This window comes from Ailuropoda melanoleuca, chromosome 6 (assembly GCF_002007445.2).
Source record: "Ailuropoda melanoleuca isolate Jingjing chromosome 6, ASM200744v2, whole genome shotgun sequence".
NCBI lineage: Eukaryota > Metazoa > Chordata > Mammalia > Carnivora > Ursidae > Ailuropoda > Ailuropoda melanoleuca.
The window spans coordinates 65,524,119-65,546,629 of NC_048223.1; the positions used below are offsets into that span (position 1 = coordinate 65,524,119).

The 22,511-nt window shown below is 40.5% G+C and overlaps 1 protein-coding gene across 17 annotated transcripts in view; it reads right to left on the minus strand.

Annotated features, from left to right (window-relative positions):
* The window catches only part of ANK3 (ankyrin 3), a 657,955-nt gene that overhangs the window by 331,827 nt on the left and 303,617 nt on the right, over positions 1 to 22,511 (minus strand). For 3 of the 17 annotated variants that reach the window (XM_034662550.1, XM_034662547.1, XM_034662545.1), the window contains exon 1: positions 7,105 to 9,167. The exons of 1 other annotated variant lie outside the window; for it this stretch is intronic. In XM_034662550.1, the coding sequence (XP_034518441.1) occupies positions 7,105 to 7,218 (114 nt within the window). In that variant the 5' untranslated portion in view covers positions 7,219 to 9,167. Of the gene's footprint in view, positions 1 to 7,104; positions 9,168 to 22,511 lie in introns of those variants that run through there. 13 more of the 17 variants (XM_034662555.1, XM_034662553.1, XM_034662546.1 and 10 more) reach the window with 8 other exon arrangements.

Here is a 22,511-nt window from a genome sequence, read left to right on the forward strand (position 1 = left end):
ACTCCTGCTGGTGTCGAGTAGTACAAGCAGAATATAAAAGAGCAGGTAGGGGCGCCTGGGTGGCTCAGTCGGTTAAGCGTCTGCCTTTAGCTTAGGTCATGATCTTGGGGTCCTGGGATTGAGCCCTGCATCAAGGCTCCCTGCTCAGTGGGAAGTCTGCTTCTCCTTTCCTCTCTGCCCCTCCCTCCCTCTCGTGCTCTCTCTCTCTCTCTCAAATAACTAAATAAAATCTTTAAAAAAAAGGCGGGGGGCAGGTAGCTGGGCCTACAGATCCCATCCTTTACATTACCAGACCCCAGCATGGTGACGGGCACAATGTAGGTACACAGTACATTTTTATTAAATGCATAGATACTGGTAAAATGTGATATGACTAATGTATTTTTTGTCTAATAATTTAACTACAAAAAATTATAAAGCACTGCCAAATCCTCTTTTTCCTCAAGCATACCTATAAAAAGCAAAAACGTATTTCCACATTCGGATTCAATAAAACACATATACACACAATACTGCATCATCTTGCCAAAGGCAAATCAAGAGACAGAAAAGACCATGAACCTGAAGAGTAATGAAGAAACACTTCAATAGCTATAGAATGTTGGTGACAAAACTAACACAATTTTAAATAACATATTCAGACATTAATAAATGTATAATTTATACTAGCAAGATCTTGCACTAATTATAACGGTAATTGAACAAGAGCAAGAAAGTGAATTTTTTTAAATGAACATATGACTTTGAGAATTAAAAAATATATCACGATAGGAACAGAGAACATAGAGAACCAATCAGCAGACAAGTTTTATTTAGTTGCCTCCTTATTCCTAAATGCCATGGAATGTCACAGGACAAAGGTTTACAACTTTTCTATGAGTTCCATCCATCCTCTTCCAAACGGAGGCAGAGCGGAGATGGGTAGCAGCTGCTCACGCTCCTACGGAGCTGACCTGCCTGGCTTCAGTGAGTTGACTTGTTGGCACAATCCCTAAATGCTCAGGTTGGAAACAGTCCATTCATTCTTCTGTTCCTTATGAATATCAGTAACAACAGCAGCAACTGCCACTATATGGCTCTTGCTTTGTGTCAAGTACCATTCTAATCCTAATTCATCGAACTCTCATTGCAACCCTGTGACAAATATATTCATTTTGCAGGTAAAAAGACTGGGGCACTGAGAGGTTAAATAACTTCCCCAAGGTCACACCAGCTATGAGTGCTTGCACCTGAACGCAGACAATCTTACTCTACAGTCCACGCTCTTAATCATTGCGTGATACTGCCTCTCATCCAACCACCTCCCTCCCATCCACTACCGACTCTGCAAGCCCCAGCTTAGTAGCAGCTGATGTGATACCACTCTGCCCTCAAGGAGCTCACAGCCTCCTGGGTGAGACACATGGGAGCTCATGATTACAGTGCGGAATACCAAGGATGCCGACAGAGAAATTTGATGCTATAGACATCTGGAGCCTACACACTCAGCAGAGCAGGAAACAGAGTAGGCTCCCTTTACCTAATAAGGTCCACGCAATCCCCTCCCTCAAAGGTCCAGTCACTGTAGTCCAAAACCTCCCCCTGCCTGGCGTCTTACATCATGGGGCCATAGATGCATAGGAAACTAGGCATGGAGAAGGCCTGTAAATGTCTGTACATTTGCTTTATAGAAGTAGCAAGCATCCATAGCAAGAGATAATACTCAACTGTTTGTCTCCCGAAATTTATTCTCAAATCCTTACATTGCTTCAACCCAGAAAGAGACGGCCAGATTTTTATGACAATAAACTCAGTGGTAAATACAGATTCCAAATGGGTCCTATGACCCAATTTATGTGTAGCCCCAACACATATGAGCTGTATGACCACAGGAAAGTTATTTATTATCTTTAAGTCTTTGTTTAGCTATAAAATATGGGAATGAAAACAATGCCTGCCTCATAAAGAAATTGTGAGAAAAAAAGTAGAAAAAATCCGTGGGAATCACACTGCACATCACCAGGTATACAGCAAGCACCTAAGACACTATTATGTTTTTATAGCAACATGTCTTTGAGGATTTGAAGTCCTGGTGTTGGTAATTTTCCACTTATTTTCAAAATTTAAAAAAGAAATTCTTCAGGTAAAACACTAAAATCTATTGCAGAGGGGGGGCTCCTGGGTGGCTCAGTCGGTTAAGCATCCGACTCTCGATTTCGGCTCAGGTCATGATCTCAGGGTCATGGGATGGAGCCCGGTGTCAGGCTCCACGCTCAGCAGGGTGTCCGCTGGAGAGTCTCTTTCTCCCTCTCCCTGTGCCCCTCCCCCTCCTTGTGTTCTCTCTTTCTCTCTGCTTCCCAAATAAATAAATAAATCTTAAAAAAAAAAGTATTGCAGAGGAGAAGAAAAACAGACATACTGCTCATACTGCACTGGGTTACTTAGAGATACAAAGCTTATTACTTGAGGTTCCCAGTGTCTAGGAAATAGCTGATCACTTAGAAGATCCTCTGAATCAAGTCCATTTTGATACACAGCTGTAAAAATATTAATTACATATGCCACTTCGTGCTGTGGGTGAGCGTGAGCTAGAGTCTGACTTTCCACACTTAGATGTACCACTAACCGGTACAGGAACAGCTTAATGGGTTCATGCCTCCGTTTCCGCATTTGTAAAATGGGGACGATAAAAATACTTTCTTTGTAGGGTTGTTGTAAAGATTAAGTGAGCCTCCACTTATAAAGCAATTTAAAACCCTACCTGGTACATTTTAAGTGGTCAATAAATGTCACGAGAGAAAAGACATGAATCCAGGAAATTTAATTTATTCATCTTCCGCTTCAAGCCAGGAACTTGGCAGTTACCCTAGAATCCGATCTCTCCCTCTCACATCCTACATCCAGTCCATTGCCAAGTTCTGTTGAGTCTTCCCCTAAATATCTCTTGGATGCAACACCCCCTCTCCACTGTCACAGTCTCTGCCCTGGTTCAGCCCCGCAGCACATCGCACTCCGGAATCACCACCAGCACTTCCGGACCACTAGCCCGGCTGCTGGCTGCAACATGGCCACCCGAGGGGCGGTTCTACACCGTACAGCTGTTCGGTTCCCTTCCTACCGCTGCCATTCAAGTTGGTTCGAGTCCCTCTCCTTCGAGAGGGTGATCTCCAACCCTTTGAGATGGCACACAAAGGTGTTCAGGACCCAGCTTTGGACTACTTTTCCAGCCACTTTTCCTGCTGTACACTCCTGTCCCCTTTGCTCCTTATTTATGTGTGTTTCTCACACACCCAAATGTTCCCTCTTACTTCCAGCCCTTTGGGCATGGGCCTCTTATCCTTGTGCTTGTTTATCTTGCTCACTCCTCCTCCAAGGCTCAGCTACACCAAGAGCCTCCTCTGAGCCCATTCAAGTTGAACTGGGAGTCTTCCTGTGGGCTCCTGTGGCTCTCTTGCCTATGTAGGGGATTAACCGAACGGGATTAATGGAACCGATCTGCAGGGAGTTGCTGTCCTGTTGACATTCTGCTTCCTTTAGCTTTGCCTCCACCACTGGAGGCCATGCCTGACCCACAGAAGTCACCCAATAAACAGTTGCTGAATGAATGCACGAATGCAAAAATGAAGCAATGAATATTCATTCTGCTCTACCACTGAGTAGCTGTACGAGTCTGACGTCAATAATTAGAAAAGATATTAATCACAAAATTAACTGCCTCTTTATCCCAATATATATATTATCCTATGTCAGTGATATATATATATATATAAATGTGTCCCTTTTTAGTGTACATTTCCTTAGAGTACCTCAAAGTTTTTCTTCATAGGATGTAATAAATATATACAAGCACACTTGTGAACATTAAAAAAATGATTGCATTAAGGTCAGTTTTCCTAATACCCCTCATTATTGAAATGTATTTTCATAGTTTACATGGAGAGAAGGCAAAACATGTAGGTAATTCAGCACCAGAGGCCAGAAGCAACAAGGGAAGTGTGGGCCTGAGAGCATTTGTCACTTCTAGCCCTCACGAATCCATGGTAGTAGCCTGGGTCATCTACTGACCACTGTGGGCCAGGACCTTGCTCGGGGCAGGGGTTATAAAGAGTTCCTCTCTGCCACTTGCTCAGGCAGGACATGGATCCAATATTACCCCACCGAAAGGCACCCGGTCTACCTCGGGCACACTACCCACTCACGCCCAGCCTCAGCAGCCCATTAGGAGAGGAGGAGGGGGAAGGGGAAAATCTATCAGGGAAGAGCAATGGGAAAGTACGCATAAGGGAGATTTGTAAATGCAGTATAAAGAAACTTTTAAACAAAATACTCAAGAAAAGATTTTGGAATTTTTTTTTTCTTCAAGTCAGAACAATTGGCGATAAAAAGATTAAGGGTTCATCCAACTAGACGCAGTTCCTTCAACAAATAGGAAGATCTTTTTCTTGACACTAAAGTTGTTACGGCAAGAATAAAACACATCCTTATTAAAATTCAAGCCACTATAAATTCTTAGAAGTTTCCTATTATTTTTATTCGTAATCACTTATTCATGGTTACCAATATTCACAATAGACCAAATGTGGGTTTTTAAAAAAAACTGATGAAATGTGAATGCAGTGTTAATTTTATGTATGTATTATGACTTGATTAGAATACTTAGTAATACTATGCCATATAGATAGAATCAGGAAAGGTTCATCTTGGACTTGTTCTAACCTGAACTGCAGGGGTACCATGAACCAAATTCCTTATTTTACAAATTAGATACCCTTTACGTTTTTCTTAAGCTTTTCTATTTTGTGATTTTAGGACACTACTCACTATTACTTTATGTAATTAAAAGATCCTAGAGGATATTTCTACATATGAGCAAGAGCAACGAGCCCCATAATAACCCACAAAGTACATAAAAGCAGGTTTTCCAGTTGACATGGGACCTATAAGGTGGAGCAAAGTAACCCACAAGCTTAATTTGGATCTTAGGAAAAGGTAGGCAAAAGAAACCCCAAGTCAAAACAATTCACTTTGTAGACAGTGAGTGGTATCTATGCTATATGACTGAAAAATAATATAGATTATGTCTTCAAAGTAATCTAACCCTGACCTCATACTTTGAAGTGATCTCTGAAATCACTGGACTAGGAATATTTAAATCTCCTGAAATATATGTATTTTTGAGAGGGAAAATACATATTTTACTGTGTCATGAATCTAGTGGTACAACAGCAATGAAAGTGTTACCCCTGAGCCACTTTCTGGATCAACTCTGTGGCTGTCCTGAGAACAAAACATTTAAATGTGCTTACACATTGACATAGCGATATTGATATTTCTCCATGTTCCCTTCTGGTTGCTAAGAGATTTACATTGGACAGACTCTGTTGTACTCATAACAAAGCACTTTGGTCCACAAAGCATTTGCTTCAGCTCAGTGAGTCCCGAAGCTCCCTTTGCCTCACCCCTTCCCTATTTTGCTTCCAAGTCAAACAGGGGCCCCAGCTCCAAGGCAGCGGGCCTGTCATCACTACAGGAAACTGCAGTGCATAAGCCTAGCTCAGCCAACAACTCTCACACAGAGTATGAACAGGAATGATGACATTGTATCTTTACACAAACATATGTACCTTGCCCCATGGTTCTTAGAAGCCAGTTTATCGTAGTGGGAGTGGGCAAAGATAAGTGGAGAGGGGACACTCAATAGTGACCTACCCACAGACAACCTGACATGTTACAAGGGACCAGACCCTAGCCAAACATGGCAATTCCATAACTCCGCTGTGCAAGGCCTTGAAATATGCCTGCACGGAATTTCCCAACCTCAGTTTGTACTTTTGTGAAAATATATTCAAGAAGTTTATTTACAAGAATATTGAATGGGGAACCATCTATATTTACCACCTTGCAGCAAAGCAACTGTAGCCTTCCAAACTCAGTCTCATCAAGTCGGCCATGTAACAAAAGGCAGAGAGGGCTTCTTTTACAGATCCTAACTCTGAAGAAAATGGCAAAGGCACCAAAAATATTCCTGATCACCCCTGAGGAGACGTACATGTGGTGGATGAAATCTGCATGTCATTTACAAGGCACATGCATCACTGCTCAGAGCAAATTAAGATTATCTTTCCCTTGGGAATTCTCACAAAGAGACATAAAAATGCTTTATGACCTGACTTTCATATTCAGATCACAGAGTTTTAGTCAATTTTTATTAATTGCCATGGAGGAAAAGTGCTTTGGGCCCTCACTCCCCACCGGGTACCTAGGAGTCATATTTGAGGGCACAGCCACTAAACACTCAGTAAGTACTCTCAGGCTGTAATAAAACACCACTGACCTAGAATATTCCTCCTCCTCCCCCCAACCACCACCTTAGAATATCAGTTGGGGATGATCAATGCCCATGCTTTAATCAGAGGCAATCAGCGTTGAAGGCTGCAGGTCCCTGCGGTGCCATGGGAATTCCTGCATTCAGGATAATCCCTCTCCCCCAGCCGAGAAAAACAAACCCCAGTGATTTTAGCTTCGTGTAACAAAAGAAAGTTATTTCTGGCAGCTTATTTCCATTGCACAAGCTAACGAGCAGCACCTTACAGAAATAAGAGGCAAGAGGAAAGGAAGAAGGGGGGGGGAACGCGAAGCAGGAAATGACTTTTCTGCTATGTCTTTAAGGTCACAGATCTGCCTGAGACACGCACACAAGTGACAGTAGTTTTAGCACAAAAGCTCCTTTGCCACGAGACGGACCTCCAAGAAGTACATAGACCGGCTCCCCCGCCTCTCCCTCAAACCAAAGTCCCCGGAGTCCGTTTAACCTTGACGGGCTGGGAAGAAAGTACTTTGAACTCCCTTGCAACACCTTTCTGTGTCATGCCCGTACGCCCCAGCCTCAGCGAGGCGGGAGCGCACCTTCCGCATCAGCCCTGCAGTCACCCCCACACAGGAGAAAATCTGCCCTGGCCTCGCCCGTCCTGTGGCCGTGCCGGGCCGGTGGGTTTTATCATCTGTTCCCAATTTATCCCCTACACAGCACGTAAACATAGCCCTTCATGCCTCTAAGAGACGCCAGGAGGAGATTAAAACAAAAAAGCATCCAGGCAAGATCTATGCTCTGGCGGAGACCACTACCTTTTTCTTCCGATCCCGGGACCGTTTGCGGTGTTTCCTTTTCTTCTCAGTCTCTTCTTCAGCATTGATTTCTAAATCCCTGGTTTTCTTTAATTGTGAGGCTGCATGAGCCATAATGCATTTAAAAAGATCTTCTCAAGCACGCAGGGCTTCCTCAGCTAAGGTGATCTCCTCAGGCACCTTCAGCCAGGCTTACAGCAGCATTCCAGTCACTGGAGAGGAACCTTTGACCAGAAGCAGGAAGGCATGCAAAATGCAAAAAAAAGATGCTGTAGGAGCTGGAGCGCTTAAAAACCCAGAAGACGGTTTCCAGACTTCATCCTACACCTTCCTCCACCTGAACCTTTACACGAGAGTGCAGCCATCGTAATGCATTTATCGTAGTGAAAAAGACAGCTGGGACAGAGGAAGCTGTATTATGGCTGGATCCCCTGCCACCAGCTGGAAGTGTCTAAGTGATTCCTCGGAAGGGGGAATGCTGCAAAGGATGCTTCTCTGAAGGGAAAAAATCCAGAGTCACCACACATGCAGGAGCGAAAATCCAGCACTAATTCTGAAAACCTATTTTAGAATCCTTCGAAAAAAAGACAGGGCTGCAATTTATGCATCACCACTAGTTCTGCACAGAGCATAATTTAACCCGTAATAGAATGGAGCCGTTCCGACTTGAGTTTAACTGCTGATGGTGACAAAACACATAAAATAAGATTTCACAAAATGCACTAAATTTTGCTATGGAGATCCTGACTGCATGGCAGGGAAAACAATGCATGCATTGCTGGTCTCAACAGTGCATCCTTTATGCTAACTATCGGCCAAGATGCATTTTGTGGGAGAGGACTACAGAAGGGCCTGTTGTCTTTTAAAAACAACATGCTGATTGCAACACATAATACAGAAAGATGTGAGCATGTTGGTGTATGGAACAGATGCCCGATTCAGAGGAGTTCCCCAGGACTCTCCTCTCATGTGGTCCACGGGTCGGAGAATGGGCAATCTGTGCAGCAATCAGGGTTTCGGAGACACTGAGATGGAGCTCTGGCTTTCATGTGAGGGTTTGCTTCAATCACCTTACTATTTTTGCCACCTGAGTCCTCGCTGACTGCAGCCTCTGAATATTCATGATGTGAAGTGAGGCAGCAGCAGCTCTCCGGGCCTGCTGGGGTGGCTTCTGTCAGGATGCTCACACCGGAAGAAACGGACTCAGTAAGGAACCATGTATACACACATGGGATTCACATGGTTTTAGCAAGAAATGGCCGAATGGTAGACTGGACCTAAAACACTTGAGCCCTGGTAAGAAACCCTAAATGCACCAGAAAAATGAGCAGGGGGAAAAAAAAAAAAGATGATGCTCCATTGAAAAGACTTAGTATGTGTAGTTCCAATACCATGAGACCATGTGCTTCTTCCAATACAAGAAGTCCGTAACTTCAGAGACTGGTCCTTTTGCCTTTGTAGGACTGTCAGCTAACGTGTGCGAAAGCAGAAGAAGGCCGAAGGCGCCACGTGAAGAGTTGGCTGGGGTTCTCTGGAGCTGCTGTTCACCTGCTTCATAAAGAACTTCTAGTGTGAACTCCTGCAAACAATATCCACTCACTACGCTTTGGACTTGGAGATCAAAGCTCTTCCTCCCCGTCCCCTCGTAGGGGGCTGGACCCTCTGGCGGGCAGTGATAGGCTATGGGAAGGGAAAGATGCTGGGCCCACGGCTTTCTCCTCCGGGCCTCACTGCGAACTACTTGAAAACCATGTGGGTACCATTCCTGGGGGCCTACTGTGCGCACTGAAGCTGATGTGCGTCTTCCCCACACAAATTATCTTCAGGAAGAAAGAGTTCTGGGAAGGTTCCGCATTGCCTACCAAATTGTCATCTGACAAAACAGAGGAGAAAATGAAGGAGGGGAATTAAATGCAACACAGATCCAAAAGTGATAAACCACATTTGGATCTTAGTAATAAAAATAAGTGGTTTTTCTACCAGAATAAATTTTTTTATTGTAATAGGAATAGGTGGGATGGAGAAAAAAAATAAAAATTAAAACTTTTGTACAGTCTCTCCTTATATAAATTATCCTGTACTTTTGAGGAAAATTCATACGATTTCTTTTCCTTATTTTCAGAACATTGAAGAGAACAGCCAGCTAAAGAACTGGCTGGTTTCCCACCGGCTCCTGGACCTTTTTTTCTTTCTTTACAGACACTAATGATACTTCAAAATATATTTATAAGTGTCCTTGATCACAGTAACCTCTTTGTCTGAGGCTGGCAAAGCTATACTTTCCCATTGATCTCTATCAGCCAAAGCATAGTTGGAAATTAGGAAAACAGGCCACAGGTATTTTTCAAAACTAGAATAATTCTTGGTTTCCCCAAAAGTACTCAGAAGTTGGGAATCCATCACACCTTTCATGTCTCCACAACATAAATTTTTTGTTATGTTGGATTTTGCAGTATCCTCGTAGCGCTTAACCCATCAAAAATAAATTCTAAGGCCTGGCTTGTTTAGATTTTCTTTCTTACAGAAAATGCAGGCTTTTGTCCTCCACTTCTAAGCCAGAAGAACTTTTAACAGCAATACCACCAAGGACGGCAGCCCTGTGGGTCTGCGATTTTGATTGTTATACTACTAAAATCCTAGGTCTTTTCTCCCTGCCCAGCCTGCACCCTGACAGGTAACTCTCCAGCTTCCTGTGTACTTACTCTCAATACAAAGGCATTTATGCATGATAGCCACAAATACTAGGTTTCTTCCTCTCAAATTGAATTGATAGTTCTATCAATAATTCTAGAAAGCAAGCTATTTGTAAGAGCTGAAAATGAAACATGAAAAGAAGTTTTAAAAACTTGATTCTGTGATTGAAGATTCATAAGCCTTTTCTACTTAAGTCTCAAGAGTTTGCTCTCTTCTGCGGGGTTACAGAATGAGTATGAATTTTCCAAGTAAAACAGATGGGCAGCCCAGTACAACAGTGTGTCTCTGAGCAGGGCGGCTGGTCTCCGAGAGCAGGAAGGAGATGCAAGGTTCAGTGGCATCAATTATCACCGCAATCTCTCCAGTCCCACTCCCTGACATTGGCCATGAGAGTATACTGGATGGGACTTGCACAGGATGGGGATGGCCTGGGCATGGAACGTCAAAGCTGTTGAGAGTTAAAGAAAGATTATGCTTAAGCCACTTCTCGCCAGGGAAGCGGAGAAGGGGAACCTGTTCTGGTTTTAACAAAAGTTTCAGCTACAGAATTCCTAAAGCATCTTTTCAAAAATAAAGTAAAAGTGATCCTTCAAACTTATTAGCTTCAGAAATCTTTCTTTGAGTATGTCCTGTAGGAAAAGCAATTATAATCAACAAAACAGTGGAGGCATTTGGTGGAACTGAAGGCAGGTATCCTGGAGCCCAGGTTGATGTCCCTGACTGTTCTTACAGAAGGCAGCTTGGCTGAGCAATTTGAAAACCAGCATCCTGCAGCAAGGAGTCCTGGTCTTTTCCTTGCTTGGACCTTGGTTACCAGAACTTAGTCAAAAAGTGACTCCTGTTAAAACTTTCCTTATGATTCTGCCCAAAATAATTCCTAATTTCTTACCAGAAGTGACAAATTTATTTTAGAGAACGTCCTATCTGTTCATTACAGCATAAAACTAGTACAAAAAGGTAAAAATCACTTTCTAGCTTGGCAGCTGGAATAATGTTTACAATTTCTAACCTAGGAATCAAAAATTTGTGACTGAATATACCAATCAAAACAAAACCAAGTCAACTCATTAGGATGTTTTAGACTTCAGACGCCACCGAGGGGAACTTTTCTTCACAGTTCAAGCTTACACCTTGCCAGGATTTTGAGACAAACTCTGATTATTACTTCAGCCACTTGACTACTCTTTGGTTGTCATTCTATATTGTGTCTCCACATTGGTGAGCTGAGTGGACACACGAACAGTGTATGTGATTTCTACGAAGAGGATACTGTCTCATGGTCATTTTGAAGTTATAATTATTGTGCATCTTGAAAAAAATATTACACAGTGATGTAGAGAAGGGGAAGATGGGGAGTGTACAGAAAAATGGAGGATGGGAAACAGAAAGAAAAAAAAAAAGAAGAAGAGTTCCCATCTGCCAGGGAGGCTGTACCTTCCCAAACGTACCGTGTGCTCTCGGTAAGAGCAAAGTGCGTTTTGATGGAATGAAAACTATCCGTGCTGCACCCACTTCAGTTTTCTCAGAAGCACAGCACCCTCACTGTAAAAGTCAAAATATTTTTCCTTCACAAAGAAAAATGGATCCATCGTCATTTCATTAATTTCGGCATCCTACATAAAGATGATGTCAAGAGACCAAGCAGGTTCTGAACGACGTGGGGAAGAAGAAAGAAAACAAGCACTAAACCTGTCAGTGGTTATAAATGACAAAAAAAGCACCCTGGGAAATTCTCAACTCAGAGTCACATATTCTTCTTCATTGTCAGATGAGACACATGAAGTGATTAAAAAGAAAAAAGAAAAGGAAAACAAAACAAAACAAAACAAAACAAAACGACCAGCCGGACCACGCTGAAAGATTGNAAAACGACCAGCCGGACCACGCTGAAAGATTGGTGGTCCTCCCCACACCCTTGTAGGGGTAGCACCTTCGGACACGAGTGCTGGCCTCGGGCCCATCTGTCTTCATGCTCCATCTGCCCTTCGTCCCTGGAGTGGATGGTCTGTCCAACTTGCTGGCCTGACCTCAGTGCTGCGGAGCCAGCTGGGCCCGGGCTGCCAGCTGCCTCCGCCACCTCACACGTGCAGTAGGGACAGGCACGCAGAGACGGCTTCCCCAAGTTCTCTGCACCATGGCCACACTGGCCAGCAGGGAGGAGGGCATCCCTCGTTCTGCACAGAAGCCCCCGCGGGCACATCCCTGGGCTCTCTCTGACTAGAGTAGACTGGCGGAGGCTGGCACAGTGCTGAGCAGTGGGCAAATGAAGTGCACTGAACAAGTCACTTCCTCTCTAGGCCCCTGTTCTCATAGAAGGACGTGGCTGGACCAAAGGACTTCAAACCCTCCCTTTCACCAACCCAAAATGCTAGGATTTGAAGTGACAGAAGGTTGTGGGTGTTTGGAAATAAAGGGAGATGTAGAGGGAAGGTGTATTGAAGAAGAGTTTGTGATCTGTGCTGGTCCATCCACCAGCACTATTTGGTGGCTGGGCACTGAAATGTGACTATTAAGTCTGGAGAACTGAGTTTTAAATTTAACATACTCAATTCAGATACTGGAACACACTGTAGCATGTTTGGAACAATCTGGATATGAGAATCCACTTTTCCAACTTTAAATTTTATTGGAAAAATATAGATCAAATATTTCCAATAATTTAGCATCTAAATTAAGACATAAAATAACACTGGACTGCAAGACTTAATATGAGAAAAAGCAATGCAAAATTTCTCAATAATAACTATATATATTGAGTCATGTTGAAATGGGACTCTTTTGGTTATATTCAGCTAAATAAAATATATTAAAATAAATTTAACTTTTTAAGAAGATCTTTAAATGTGGCTATTAGAAATCTGAAATTATACGTGTGGCTCACGCTACAGTGGTTATCTGTATAAAGAGCTTATATTAACAAAAAGAGCCTAATTTGCCAGACATGATCTTCCCAAAGGTGGATATTTCTGCAAACGAGCATGAGAAGACACTCAGCAGTCAATCATTACGTTTTCTGTTTGAAAACGCACAGCACAAAAAGGTAGTATGCTCCCAGGTGCTTGTGCTTAAAGAACTATTCATGCACTCGTGGACTTGCCATTCACCTACTGGTCACTGTGTTCAGCACCTGGGACATACAGGGGGAATGGGACTTAGTTCCTGCTCTCAAGTAATCGATGGGAGAGAGAAAGAAGTCACCCAGCAATCCCAGCACATGTACAGATGCTATGGAGCAGAGCCAGGTGTCTACAACAGAGCACAGAGATCAGCACCCAGAAGACTGCTATCTTGGTCACGTACGATGTCTCTTGCCACCATCCACAGAACTTAGAATTTCACAATTTGATCCCTCGCACTCTTGACCATAGCCAACTGCTGACACACTGAGCAGATCACGTGGAATTCCCTTTCCTGTCCAGGCCCTGGCGATACCAACGCTGAGGAAGACAGAGGAGGCCCCACTCTCTGCAGCTTCCATTCTTGTGAGTATGGGACAGGGGAGTTGACAAGCACACGAAGCCATGAAGAAGATCACTTCGGATAGTAACACGTGTTGTGAAGAAAATAAAGCCGTATGGCCAAATTGAAGGTGACTAGATGGGGAACAACTGTTCGTGGACTCTGCTTCTTTCCATCTTGGACTCTCCAGGAAAAATAAATCGAGATGGTGAAGAGACGAATGAGTCCTCCACTCTATTAAGGTAGTGATTCCCCAAAACAGCCCTCCTAAACTAAGACACTGATTGTGGTGGCTGATGGCAAATGTGAGTGCTTTCTCAAGTAATGTGCTCAATTCAAATATATGTATTACTACAGATAAACAATAGATATGTCTTTGTATCACTTCTCTTCTACATTATCCGGATAATCATAGTTTCTATCACCTTCTATTAACTTATGGTTTAATAACTATTCCAATAAGATTGATGGAGTATGTCCATTCTGTAATAGAATAAATTTTCCTATACATCTTGTGGAGATAAATCTTGTTTCATAGCCAAACATAACATATTCTAGGAAAGGATATTCTTTAGATATTTCACTAAACCCTTGTTATTTAATGTTTATACATGAACATATTTGAAGTGGCCCAAAGGAAAGATAACGCAGACAAGCAAGGAAGGCAAACAGCTCTTACCCCAACTTGGCTACATAGATTTGTAAGACCTTAGAGAAGTCCCTTATCCTCCTTCAGAAGTCCCATATATGTAAAGGGAAAGGAATTGTAAAGTCTTTCTCCCAGCATACACACTCTGATGCCAAAACACAGTCACAATAAGGATGCAATGATTGATTTATGTGTGCTTCTACTGTGGGTGTGCTCTGGTCAAGATGTAAGGAAAGTTGGGGCGCCTGGGTGGCACAGCGGCTAAGCGTCTGCCTTCAGCTCAGGGCGTGATCCCGGCGTTATGGGATCGAGCCCCACATCAGGCTCCTCCGCTATGAGCCTGCTTCTTCCTCTCCCACTCCCCCTGCTTGTGTTCCCTCTCTCACTGGCTGTCTCTATCTCTGTCGAATAAATAAATAAAATCTTTAAAAAAAAAAAAAAAGATGTAAGGAAAGTAAGTCTACTTCAAAACATTTCTTTGAAGATGACAGTAAAAGTCAAATGTATGAAGGAGACAGGATTTGAAAATTCAGGAATCTGCTGGCCTACTCAGTGATCATTTGCTAACACTCTATATGAGGGATGGAGAGGCACACATGAGAAAGCAAAAGTTCCTATTTTTAGAAAATTTTTCGTTGACTCATGAGGCCATATACAGCGGCTGAGGGTAGTACTGTAAACGACTAAGCACTATGCCAGATGTTGTAAAGGAAATCAGTCAAATATTCACACTATAACTCACGTCATCATTTATCATACTGTGGACCATATCAATCATGCAGAGATTTCTACCTGACAAAAAAGAAAAAAAAATCTACTTTCTTGGATCTGGCATTGACTTACTGCTGTAGAAAGAGCTACATGCAAAGTTTATAGCCTTTTCCTCTTGTAAAATGGAAATAACAGCGTCTGCTTCTTACTAGCATGTTTCGATAGCTAATGTTTATGAAAGAATACGATCAACACAGGAGACAAAAACAGTACATGTAAGCACAAGGCATCGAGTTAGGGCTGTCACACAAGTGCTTCAAGTGCATTTAGGATTTGTCCTCTTCCTACCTGTCCTACACCTTGGTAAGTCTTGGAAGTTTTCCCTCGCATGCTGCTTCAGAAGGCCAATTATAAATTAGACTAATTAAACTTTCTGTTGTATGTTCCACAACTTTGTACCTTTTTACCTGCCCTTCTATTATATCATGTCAGGATATAATTACAAGGGTTAGTAAAGTTTGAAAAAAAAATAGATTCATAAATACAGAGAACTGGTATGGTGGTGGCCACAGGGGAGAAGGGGGGGGATGGATAAAATAGGTGAAGGGGGTTAAGAGGTACAAACTTCCAGTTATAAAATAAATAAGTCACAGGGATGAAAAGTGCAGCACAGGGAATATAATCAATAATATGGTAATAACTTTGTATGGTAACAGACGGTAACTAGGCTTATGGTGAGCACTTTGTAATGCATGTACAATTGGCCGTTGAACACCATGGGGGTCAGGGGTGCCATCTCCTGCACAGTAGAAAACCTACCTGTAACTTTTGGCTCTCTCAGAACTTACCCACTAACAGCCTCCTATTGACTGGAAGCCCTACCAATAACCTAGACTGTTGCTTAACACATATTTTGTATATGTATTATATACTGTATCTAAGAATGAAGTAAGCTAGAGAAAAGAAAGTGTGAAGAAAATCATAAGAAAAAGTACTGAACTGTATTTATCAAACGAAGTCTGTGTGTGTGAGGACCCACGCAGTTCAAACCCATGTGGTTCAAGGGTCGACTGCGATGGCGGAATCACTATGTTGCACACCCGAAGCTAATAGAATACTGTCATGGCAACTGTACTTCAATTTTAAAAAAGTAAAGCTTGAATATTCAAAATATTCTGTTTGGGATATAAGGTTATATGTTTGAAAAAAATAAGTTATGAGGCCCTTTTTAAAAAGATAAAAGTTGAAAACAATTTTCTTATCCTATTCCAATTTCTCTTTTTTATATTAAAAAAAAAGGGCAGGGTAGAGGATACATCTTTTCAAATACTATGAGGTGTATGTGGCTTTATCCAGGCAGATTTCATCCTACTTGTTTTTTGTATTTTCTAAGGTAGGGGTCAGCTAACATTTTCATAAAAGGCCAGATAGTAAATATTTTGGGCTCTGCAGGCCAGATGGTCTCTGTTGTAGTTACTCAACTTTGCTGTTGTAACGCAAAAGCAGCCAGAGACCACACATAAACATGCGAATCCGGCTAGGATCCAATAAAACTTTATTTATGGATACTGTAATTGGAATTCACATAATTTTCACATGCCATCACGGATTACTCTTCTTTTGATTCGTTTTCAACCATTTAAACAGGTAAATACTATTCTTAGCTTGTAGGTGATTCAAAAACAAGGCTGGATTTGGCCCAAGGCCCACAGTTTGCTGACCCCTCTTCTGAGGCATCACATTGCTGGCAACATACTGTTCTGAGGGTTTCTGAAAAAAAAGAGTGAATGGACACTACCGTCCAAACCTGATGCTTGGAATATGTGTATACACATGTATACATGTGTGACTGTGTGTATATTTGCAAAAATACCCATGAGAATCTACCTTTTGTATTTGAGTCATGGAAAGACAAATTACTATTGGCTTTTCTATCCCATGTACAGACAAATTTCTTTATTAATTCATTCATTGACAAATTTGGTACCTCCCTTACTCAACTAGCATCATCCTACACATGTATTTATGACACCCAAACTCAACAAGTGCTCAGTAGTATGAGAGTAAGAGAACAATTTTACATAGAACAACTGATCTTACATGTAGTTCCATTTGAGGAGCAATTGCCCCGGAGTGAGCCATCAACGGGACCAAAACCACAATATTCTCTATGCATAGGCCATGTGGTTCACTATCTGCATTCTATTTCCTCCCCTGGGTGGGGGCAGGGTGGAGGAAGTTTGATGTTTTATTTGTAATTTACTATTATATTCTATGTATTTCCTACTGACTGACTTCAATTTCTTTGTAGAGGCACAGGAATAAACAAATATTTACAGAGCATCTGCCATATTTGTAATACTCTACTAAAACCTAATAGAAAATTAAAGAGAAAATGCATAACTTTGTGTTTTTAATATCAGAATCATGATTACAGACGTACATGTTTCTTTTTGGCATTATTACATTAAAGGAACTAAACTTGGACATTTGTCAATAGTTAATGAATGGTGTGATTTTCAAACAATTAGCTGGCAAAGATGTGGACGCTATGGAAGACAAGCTTAGAGCTATGATGTCCACGGACTTCTATCTGCACTGAGAGTGGATTGTCCTTTAAGAAACTTAGGATAGGTCTGTTCCTCTTCTTCCAGCCCCAACCTCCTCCTTCACCCCAACACATACACTCAACTGTTTTTCAGAGAAAGGGAAAGGCCAGATGGTTTTGGGGATTAGCAACGAGGAAAGGCCCAAGCTTCACCTCACGGTTGTTATTAAATTCTAGTGCAGATTGGCAGGGATACAGAATTCAGGCCATCTGAGAGCTCTTGGGGAGTCTTGGTCTGTTTCCTAACGAGCAGGTGTTGACATGGAGAAAGCTGCCTATACGACAGCGCTGCAGGCACGGAGCCGCTATGGTTCCCGAGGTGTGTGGAATCTTCCCCAGTACTTCCTCCCACCCGAGAAACCATGCACTCAACTCTGTACACCCGGATGTGTTCAGGGCCTTCCCACAGCATACCAAATAACACGTATCAATAACATTTTTCGAACTGTGGTCTATCCTGCAGAGGTGGTGATTTCACAACACTTAGCCTTGCTTTATAAATTCTCTCCAGCATGTATTTATTTTAAATCTAATTTAATTTGGGTCCCACAAAATTTCAATACCCCCTTGTACACATGCTTGTGCATTACAGATTGCACGCTGCATTAACTATTTCATAGATGGAAACTGGTTTCAATAATCTAGTCAATGAAAATAAAATATACATCGAAATCTTCAATATAGAGTTTTTTGTTTTGTAGCCACGGTACTAAAATCTAGTGAAGTTTAGCCAATCAGTGGTAATAGTGGGATTTACTAAATAGAAATACCACTTTGCTAGAGACGTGAAATGTGTTTTAACTTGTCAGGGAGCTGAGCAGTTAGACTGGAAAGAAAAGCACAGAATTATGGCTAGCTAGCAGTTTAACATGGATCCAATACCTGCATCTATTTTTAACTGTGATTTTCCAGGCAACTGAATTTTTTTAAAGACTTGGGAAGCCATGAATATTGACTTATAAGAAAGGAATATGAATGCTGATTCTGCTTCTGACCAAAATGTTTGGAAGTCATTTTCATAATGATGATGTTTTAAAAGGAAAACATGATGCTTATAAAATTTCCCCTATCTTTATGAGTACTTGTTAATATTAACAGCAAAAACAGAAATCCTGAAGTAACTACTACATTTCATGATGCCATGTTCTACTAGGGCAGCAATAAAACCAGTCTTTCGCATTAGTAGATCATGTCGAGTTTTAGGTAACTATAGATTTGTAAAGCTCAACAGATCTTATTACACAGCGAGTAGCAATTAAAAATACAAATAAGTATGTTAATTGTAGCTATGTAGGGCCTTTTAAAAGTCATTTTTTATTTATCTTTCATGTCATGGATTAAAAATGGATTTCAAATCATGGATTAAAAACAGGAAAATAATCATATTGCATTACCTCATTTCTGTTAGAATGGCTATTATCAAAAAGACAAGAAATAACCAGTGTTGGCAAGGGTGTGGAGAAAAAGGAGCCCTTGTGCATTGTTGGTGGGAATGTAAATTGGTGCAGACACTGTGGAAAACAATAAAAAATTAATAAAACAATAAAAAATAGAATTACCATATGATCCAAGGATGCCACTATTGGGTATTTATCCAAAGAAAACAAAAACACAAATTCAAAAAGATACATCCACCCCTATATTTACTACCATTGTTTGTAATGGCCAAAATAAGGAAGCATCCTTTGCATCCACTGATAGATGAATGGATAAAGAAGATGTAGTATATACACATATATATGTATGTGCACATGTATACACACACATACACAATGGAATACTACTGTCAAAAACAAGAATGAGATCTCGGCATTTGTGACAACATGGGTGGATCTAGAAGGTATTATGCTAAGTGAAATAAGTCAAAGACAAATATTATACAATTTCACTTACATGTGAAATCTAAAAACAAAAAAAAACCCCAAACGAATAAATAAACAAAAGCAGAAAAAAAGACCCATAAATACAGAGAACTGATGGCTGTCAGAGGGGAGAGGGGTGGGAAATGATGGGTAAAATAGATAAAGGAGATTAAGAGTACACTTAATGGGAAAAAAACAACACTGAAAACAGAACTACCAAATGACTCAGCAATTCCCTTTTGGGGTATATATCTGAAGGAAAAAAAAATCACTATCTTGAAAAGATATCTACACTCTATGCTTCCTTTTACAATAGTCAAGATGTGGAAACAGCCCAAGTGTCTACAGACAGACAAATTAATAAAAAACTGTTGTTACACACACACACACACACACACACACACAGAGGAATATGATTCAGTCATGAAAAGGAAAATAATTCAGCCATTTGTGGCAACATGGATAGACCCTGAGGGCATTATGTTAAGTGAAATAAGTCAGACAGAGAAAGACAAATACTGTTATGATCTAAATTACATGCAGAATTTAAAAAAACCAAACTCACAGATACAAAGAGAGGATGGGTGAAACTGGTGAAGGTGGTCAAAAGGTACAAACTTCCAGTTATAAGATAAACAAATTCTGGGGATATAATGTATAGCGCGGTGACTAAAGTTAACAATAGTGTATCATATACTTGAAACTTGCGAAGAGAGTAGATCTTAAAAGTTCTCAACACAAGGAAAAGAGTTTGTAGGTGATGGATGTTAACTAAACTTATTGTAGTAATCATTCTGTAATACATACTTATATCCAATCATCTTGTTGTATGCCTAAAACTACTACAATGCCATATGTCAATTATCTCAATAAAACTGGAAAGAGTCATATTGCAATCATCCAGAAATAACCACATTAACACGTTTGTTATGTGTTCTTCTAAGCTTTTTTTATGCCTGCAAGTATTTACATATAAGTATCTCATCAAAAATATAATCCCACAAATAGCTTCATAATCTACTTTTAAATATGTTATATATCAACTATATGCAACGAACATCCATACAGGTCACTAAATACTCTTCTATAACTTCCAAATGGTTTTATAGTATTTCATGTGATGAATCCACCATATTTAAAAAAAACGACCCCCTTCCATTAGACATTTAGATCATGTCCAATCTTTCCATGAGAAAAACAATGCTATCAATGATCACTCTTTTCATCTGATGAGTTCACACATACATAAGTAACGTAGGCTAAATTTCCAGAGCTGGATTTCCAAAAAGGTGAAACGAATGTGATTTAACAGCAAGATGTGAATATATGCTTACAGATTGGTAGAATTAAACTGTACTTCCATTATTACATGCCCAACTCTATTTACATTTTTTGTGTCCTAGAATTGTTCTACTGACAGGCAAGACTAGAAACGTAGAGAAACATATTACCTATGTTAGGGTAAACTGCTTACCTTTCATATTACCTACAGTTTATCCACAGTTGAAAATTACCTAACACGTAACTCATTTTTAAGCCCAAATCAACATATCCGCAATAATTTTTCCCAGTGTGACATTTTGAATTCTTAAAGTGCTTTGGACCAAAAATAGCTTGAAATGTTATTGTTTTGGGGTTGTGCAGATAACCAAAATATATAATTATGTATAAAACAAAAGGTATAAACAATCACAATTTTCCTAAGTATTAATGGGAAAATAGGTGTTGCTTTTGATTAGACATCAAAGAACTTACTGTTCTATAAATTCCAGAAAGATGCATGAAGATTGTTGTATCATTATACTGATAAGACAACAATTTACACAAAATTGCCAAGTTCATGACAATCTGCCCATAACCAGTATACCATAATATGTGATAGATTGCAAAAATGGTGCTAATACCCCCCTGCCCCACATCCACAGTCATTTGGAATTGGTAGTAAAGTCTGTTTGCAAAAATGGTGCTAATACCCCCCTGCCCCACATCCACAGTCATTTGGAATTGGTGGTAAAGTCTGTTCTTCAACCTTGTAAATCTGGGTTCCTCTTGTGACTTAATTTGGTCAAAAAAAAATGTGGATAAAAAGCAATTCTGCCATATCCCAAGACTAGGCCTCAAGAAAACTTGTACATTTCTACTCTATCTAGGAACACTGCTGAGGCGCTATGTGAATAAGCCTGGCTTAGCCTGGTAGATGATGAGAGACATGTGGCCCATTACCCACATTTCCCAGCCAACAGCCACCCAAACCACAGAAGCAGAGCTACCTAGCAGACTGGCAGCTGGTCAAAGACCCTCTGTGAACCTGCCTGGGCTCTGAGAACTTCCTAGGTGATCCTAGCCCACATGGCCTACTCATACATAAATAAATGGTTACTATTTTAATTTACTAATTTTGGGATTACTTGTTATGTATCACAAGTAATTGATACCAAAAAAGTCAGAGAATACAATTTACAAATACTATGAATAAATACCAAGTACTAGATGTTCAAAGATAAATGAATATTATGAATAACGATGTCAATAAATTGAAAATTTAGATGAAGTGGACAAATTCCTCAAAAAAATTACAGCTTACCAAAACTGACAAAAGATGAAAAAGGAAAAATCTTTAGAGGTCTTTTTTTTAAGGAAACTAAAATCATCCTACAATAGAACTCCACACCCATATGGTTCCACTGATGAGTTTTATCAAATTTTTAGGAAAGAAATTTCAATATTACACCAACTCTTGAAAATATGAATAGACCAATAACTAGTAACAAAACTGAATCAGAAATTAAAAAACTCTCAACAAACAAAAGCCCAAGACCAAATGGATTCACAAGCGAGTTCTACCAAATATTTAAAGAAGAATTAATACTTATGCTCCTCAAACTATTCCAAGAAACAGAAGAGGAAGGAAAGCTTTCAAGTACATTCTACAAGGCCAGCATTACCCTGATGAAAACAGACACTACAAAAGAGAAAACTACAGGCCAATATCCTTGATAAACATAGATGCAAAAATCCTCCACAAACTATAAACAAACTGCATTCAATAATACATTAAAAAGATCATTCACCATGATCAAATGGGATTTATTCTGGGGATGCAAGGATGGTGCAATATTCACAAATCAACATGGAACACCGTATCAACACGGTGAAGGGTAAAAATCACATGGTCATTTCAATAGAAGCAGAAAAAGCATCTGACAAAATTCAATATCCATTCATAACAAAAACTCTCAACAAAGTGGGTTCAAAGGAAACATACCTCAATATAATAAAGGTCATATATTAATAAACTCACAGCTGACATCATACTCAATGGAGAAAACCTGAAAGCTTTTCTCTCTAAGAACAGGAACAAGACACTCTCACCACTTTTATTCAACATAGTACTGGAAGTTGTAGCACAGTAATCAGATAAGAA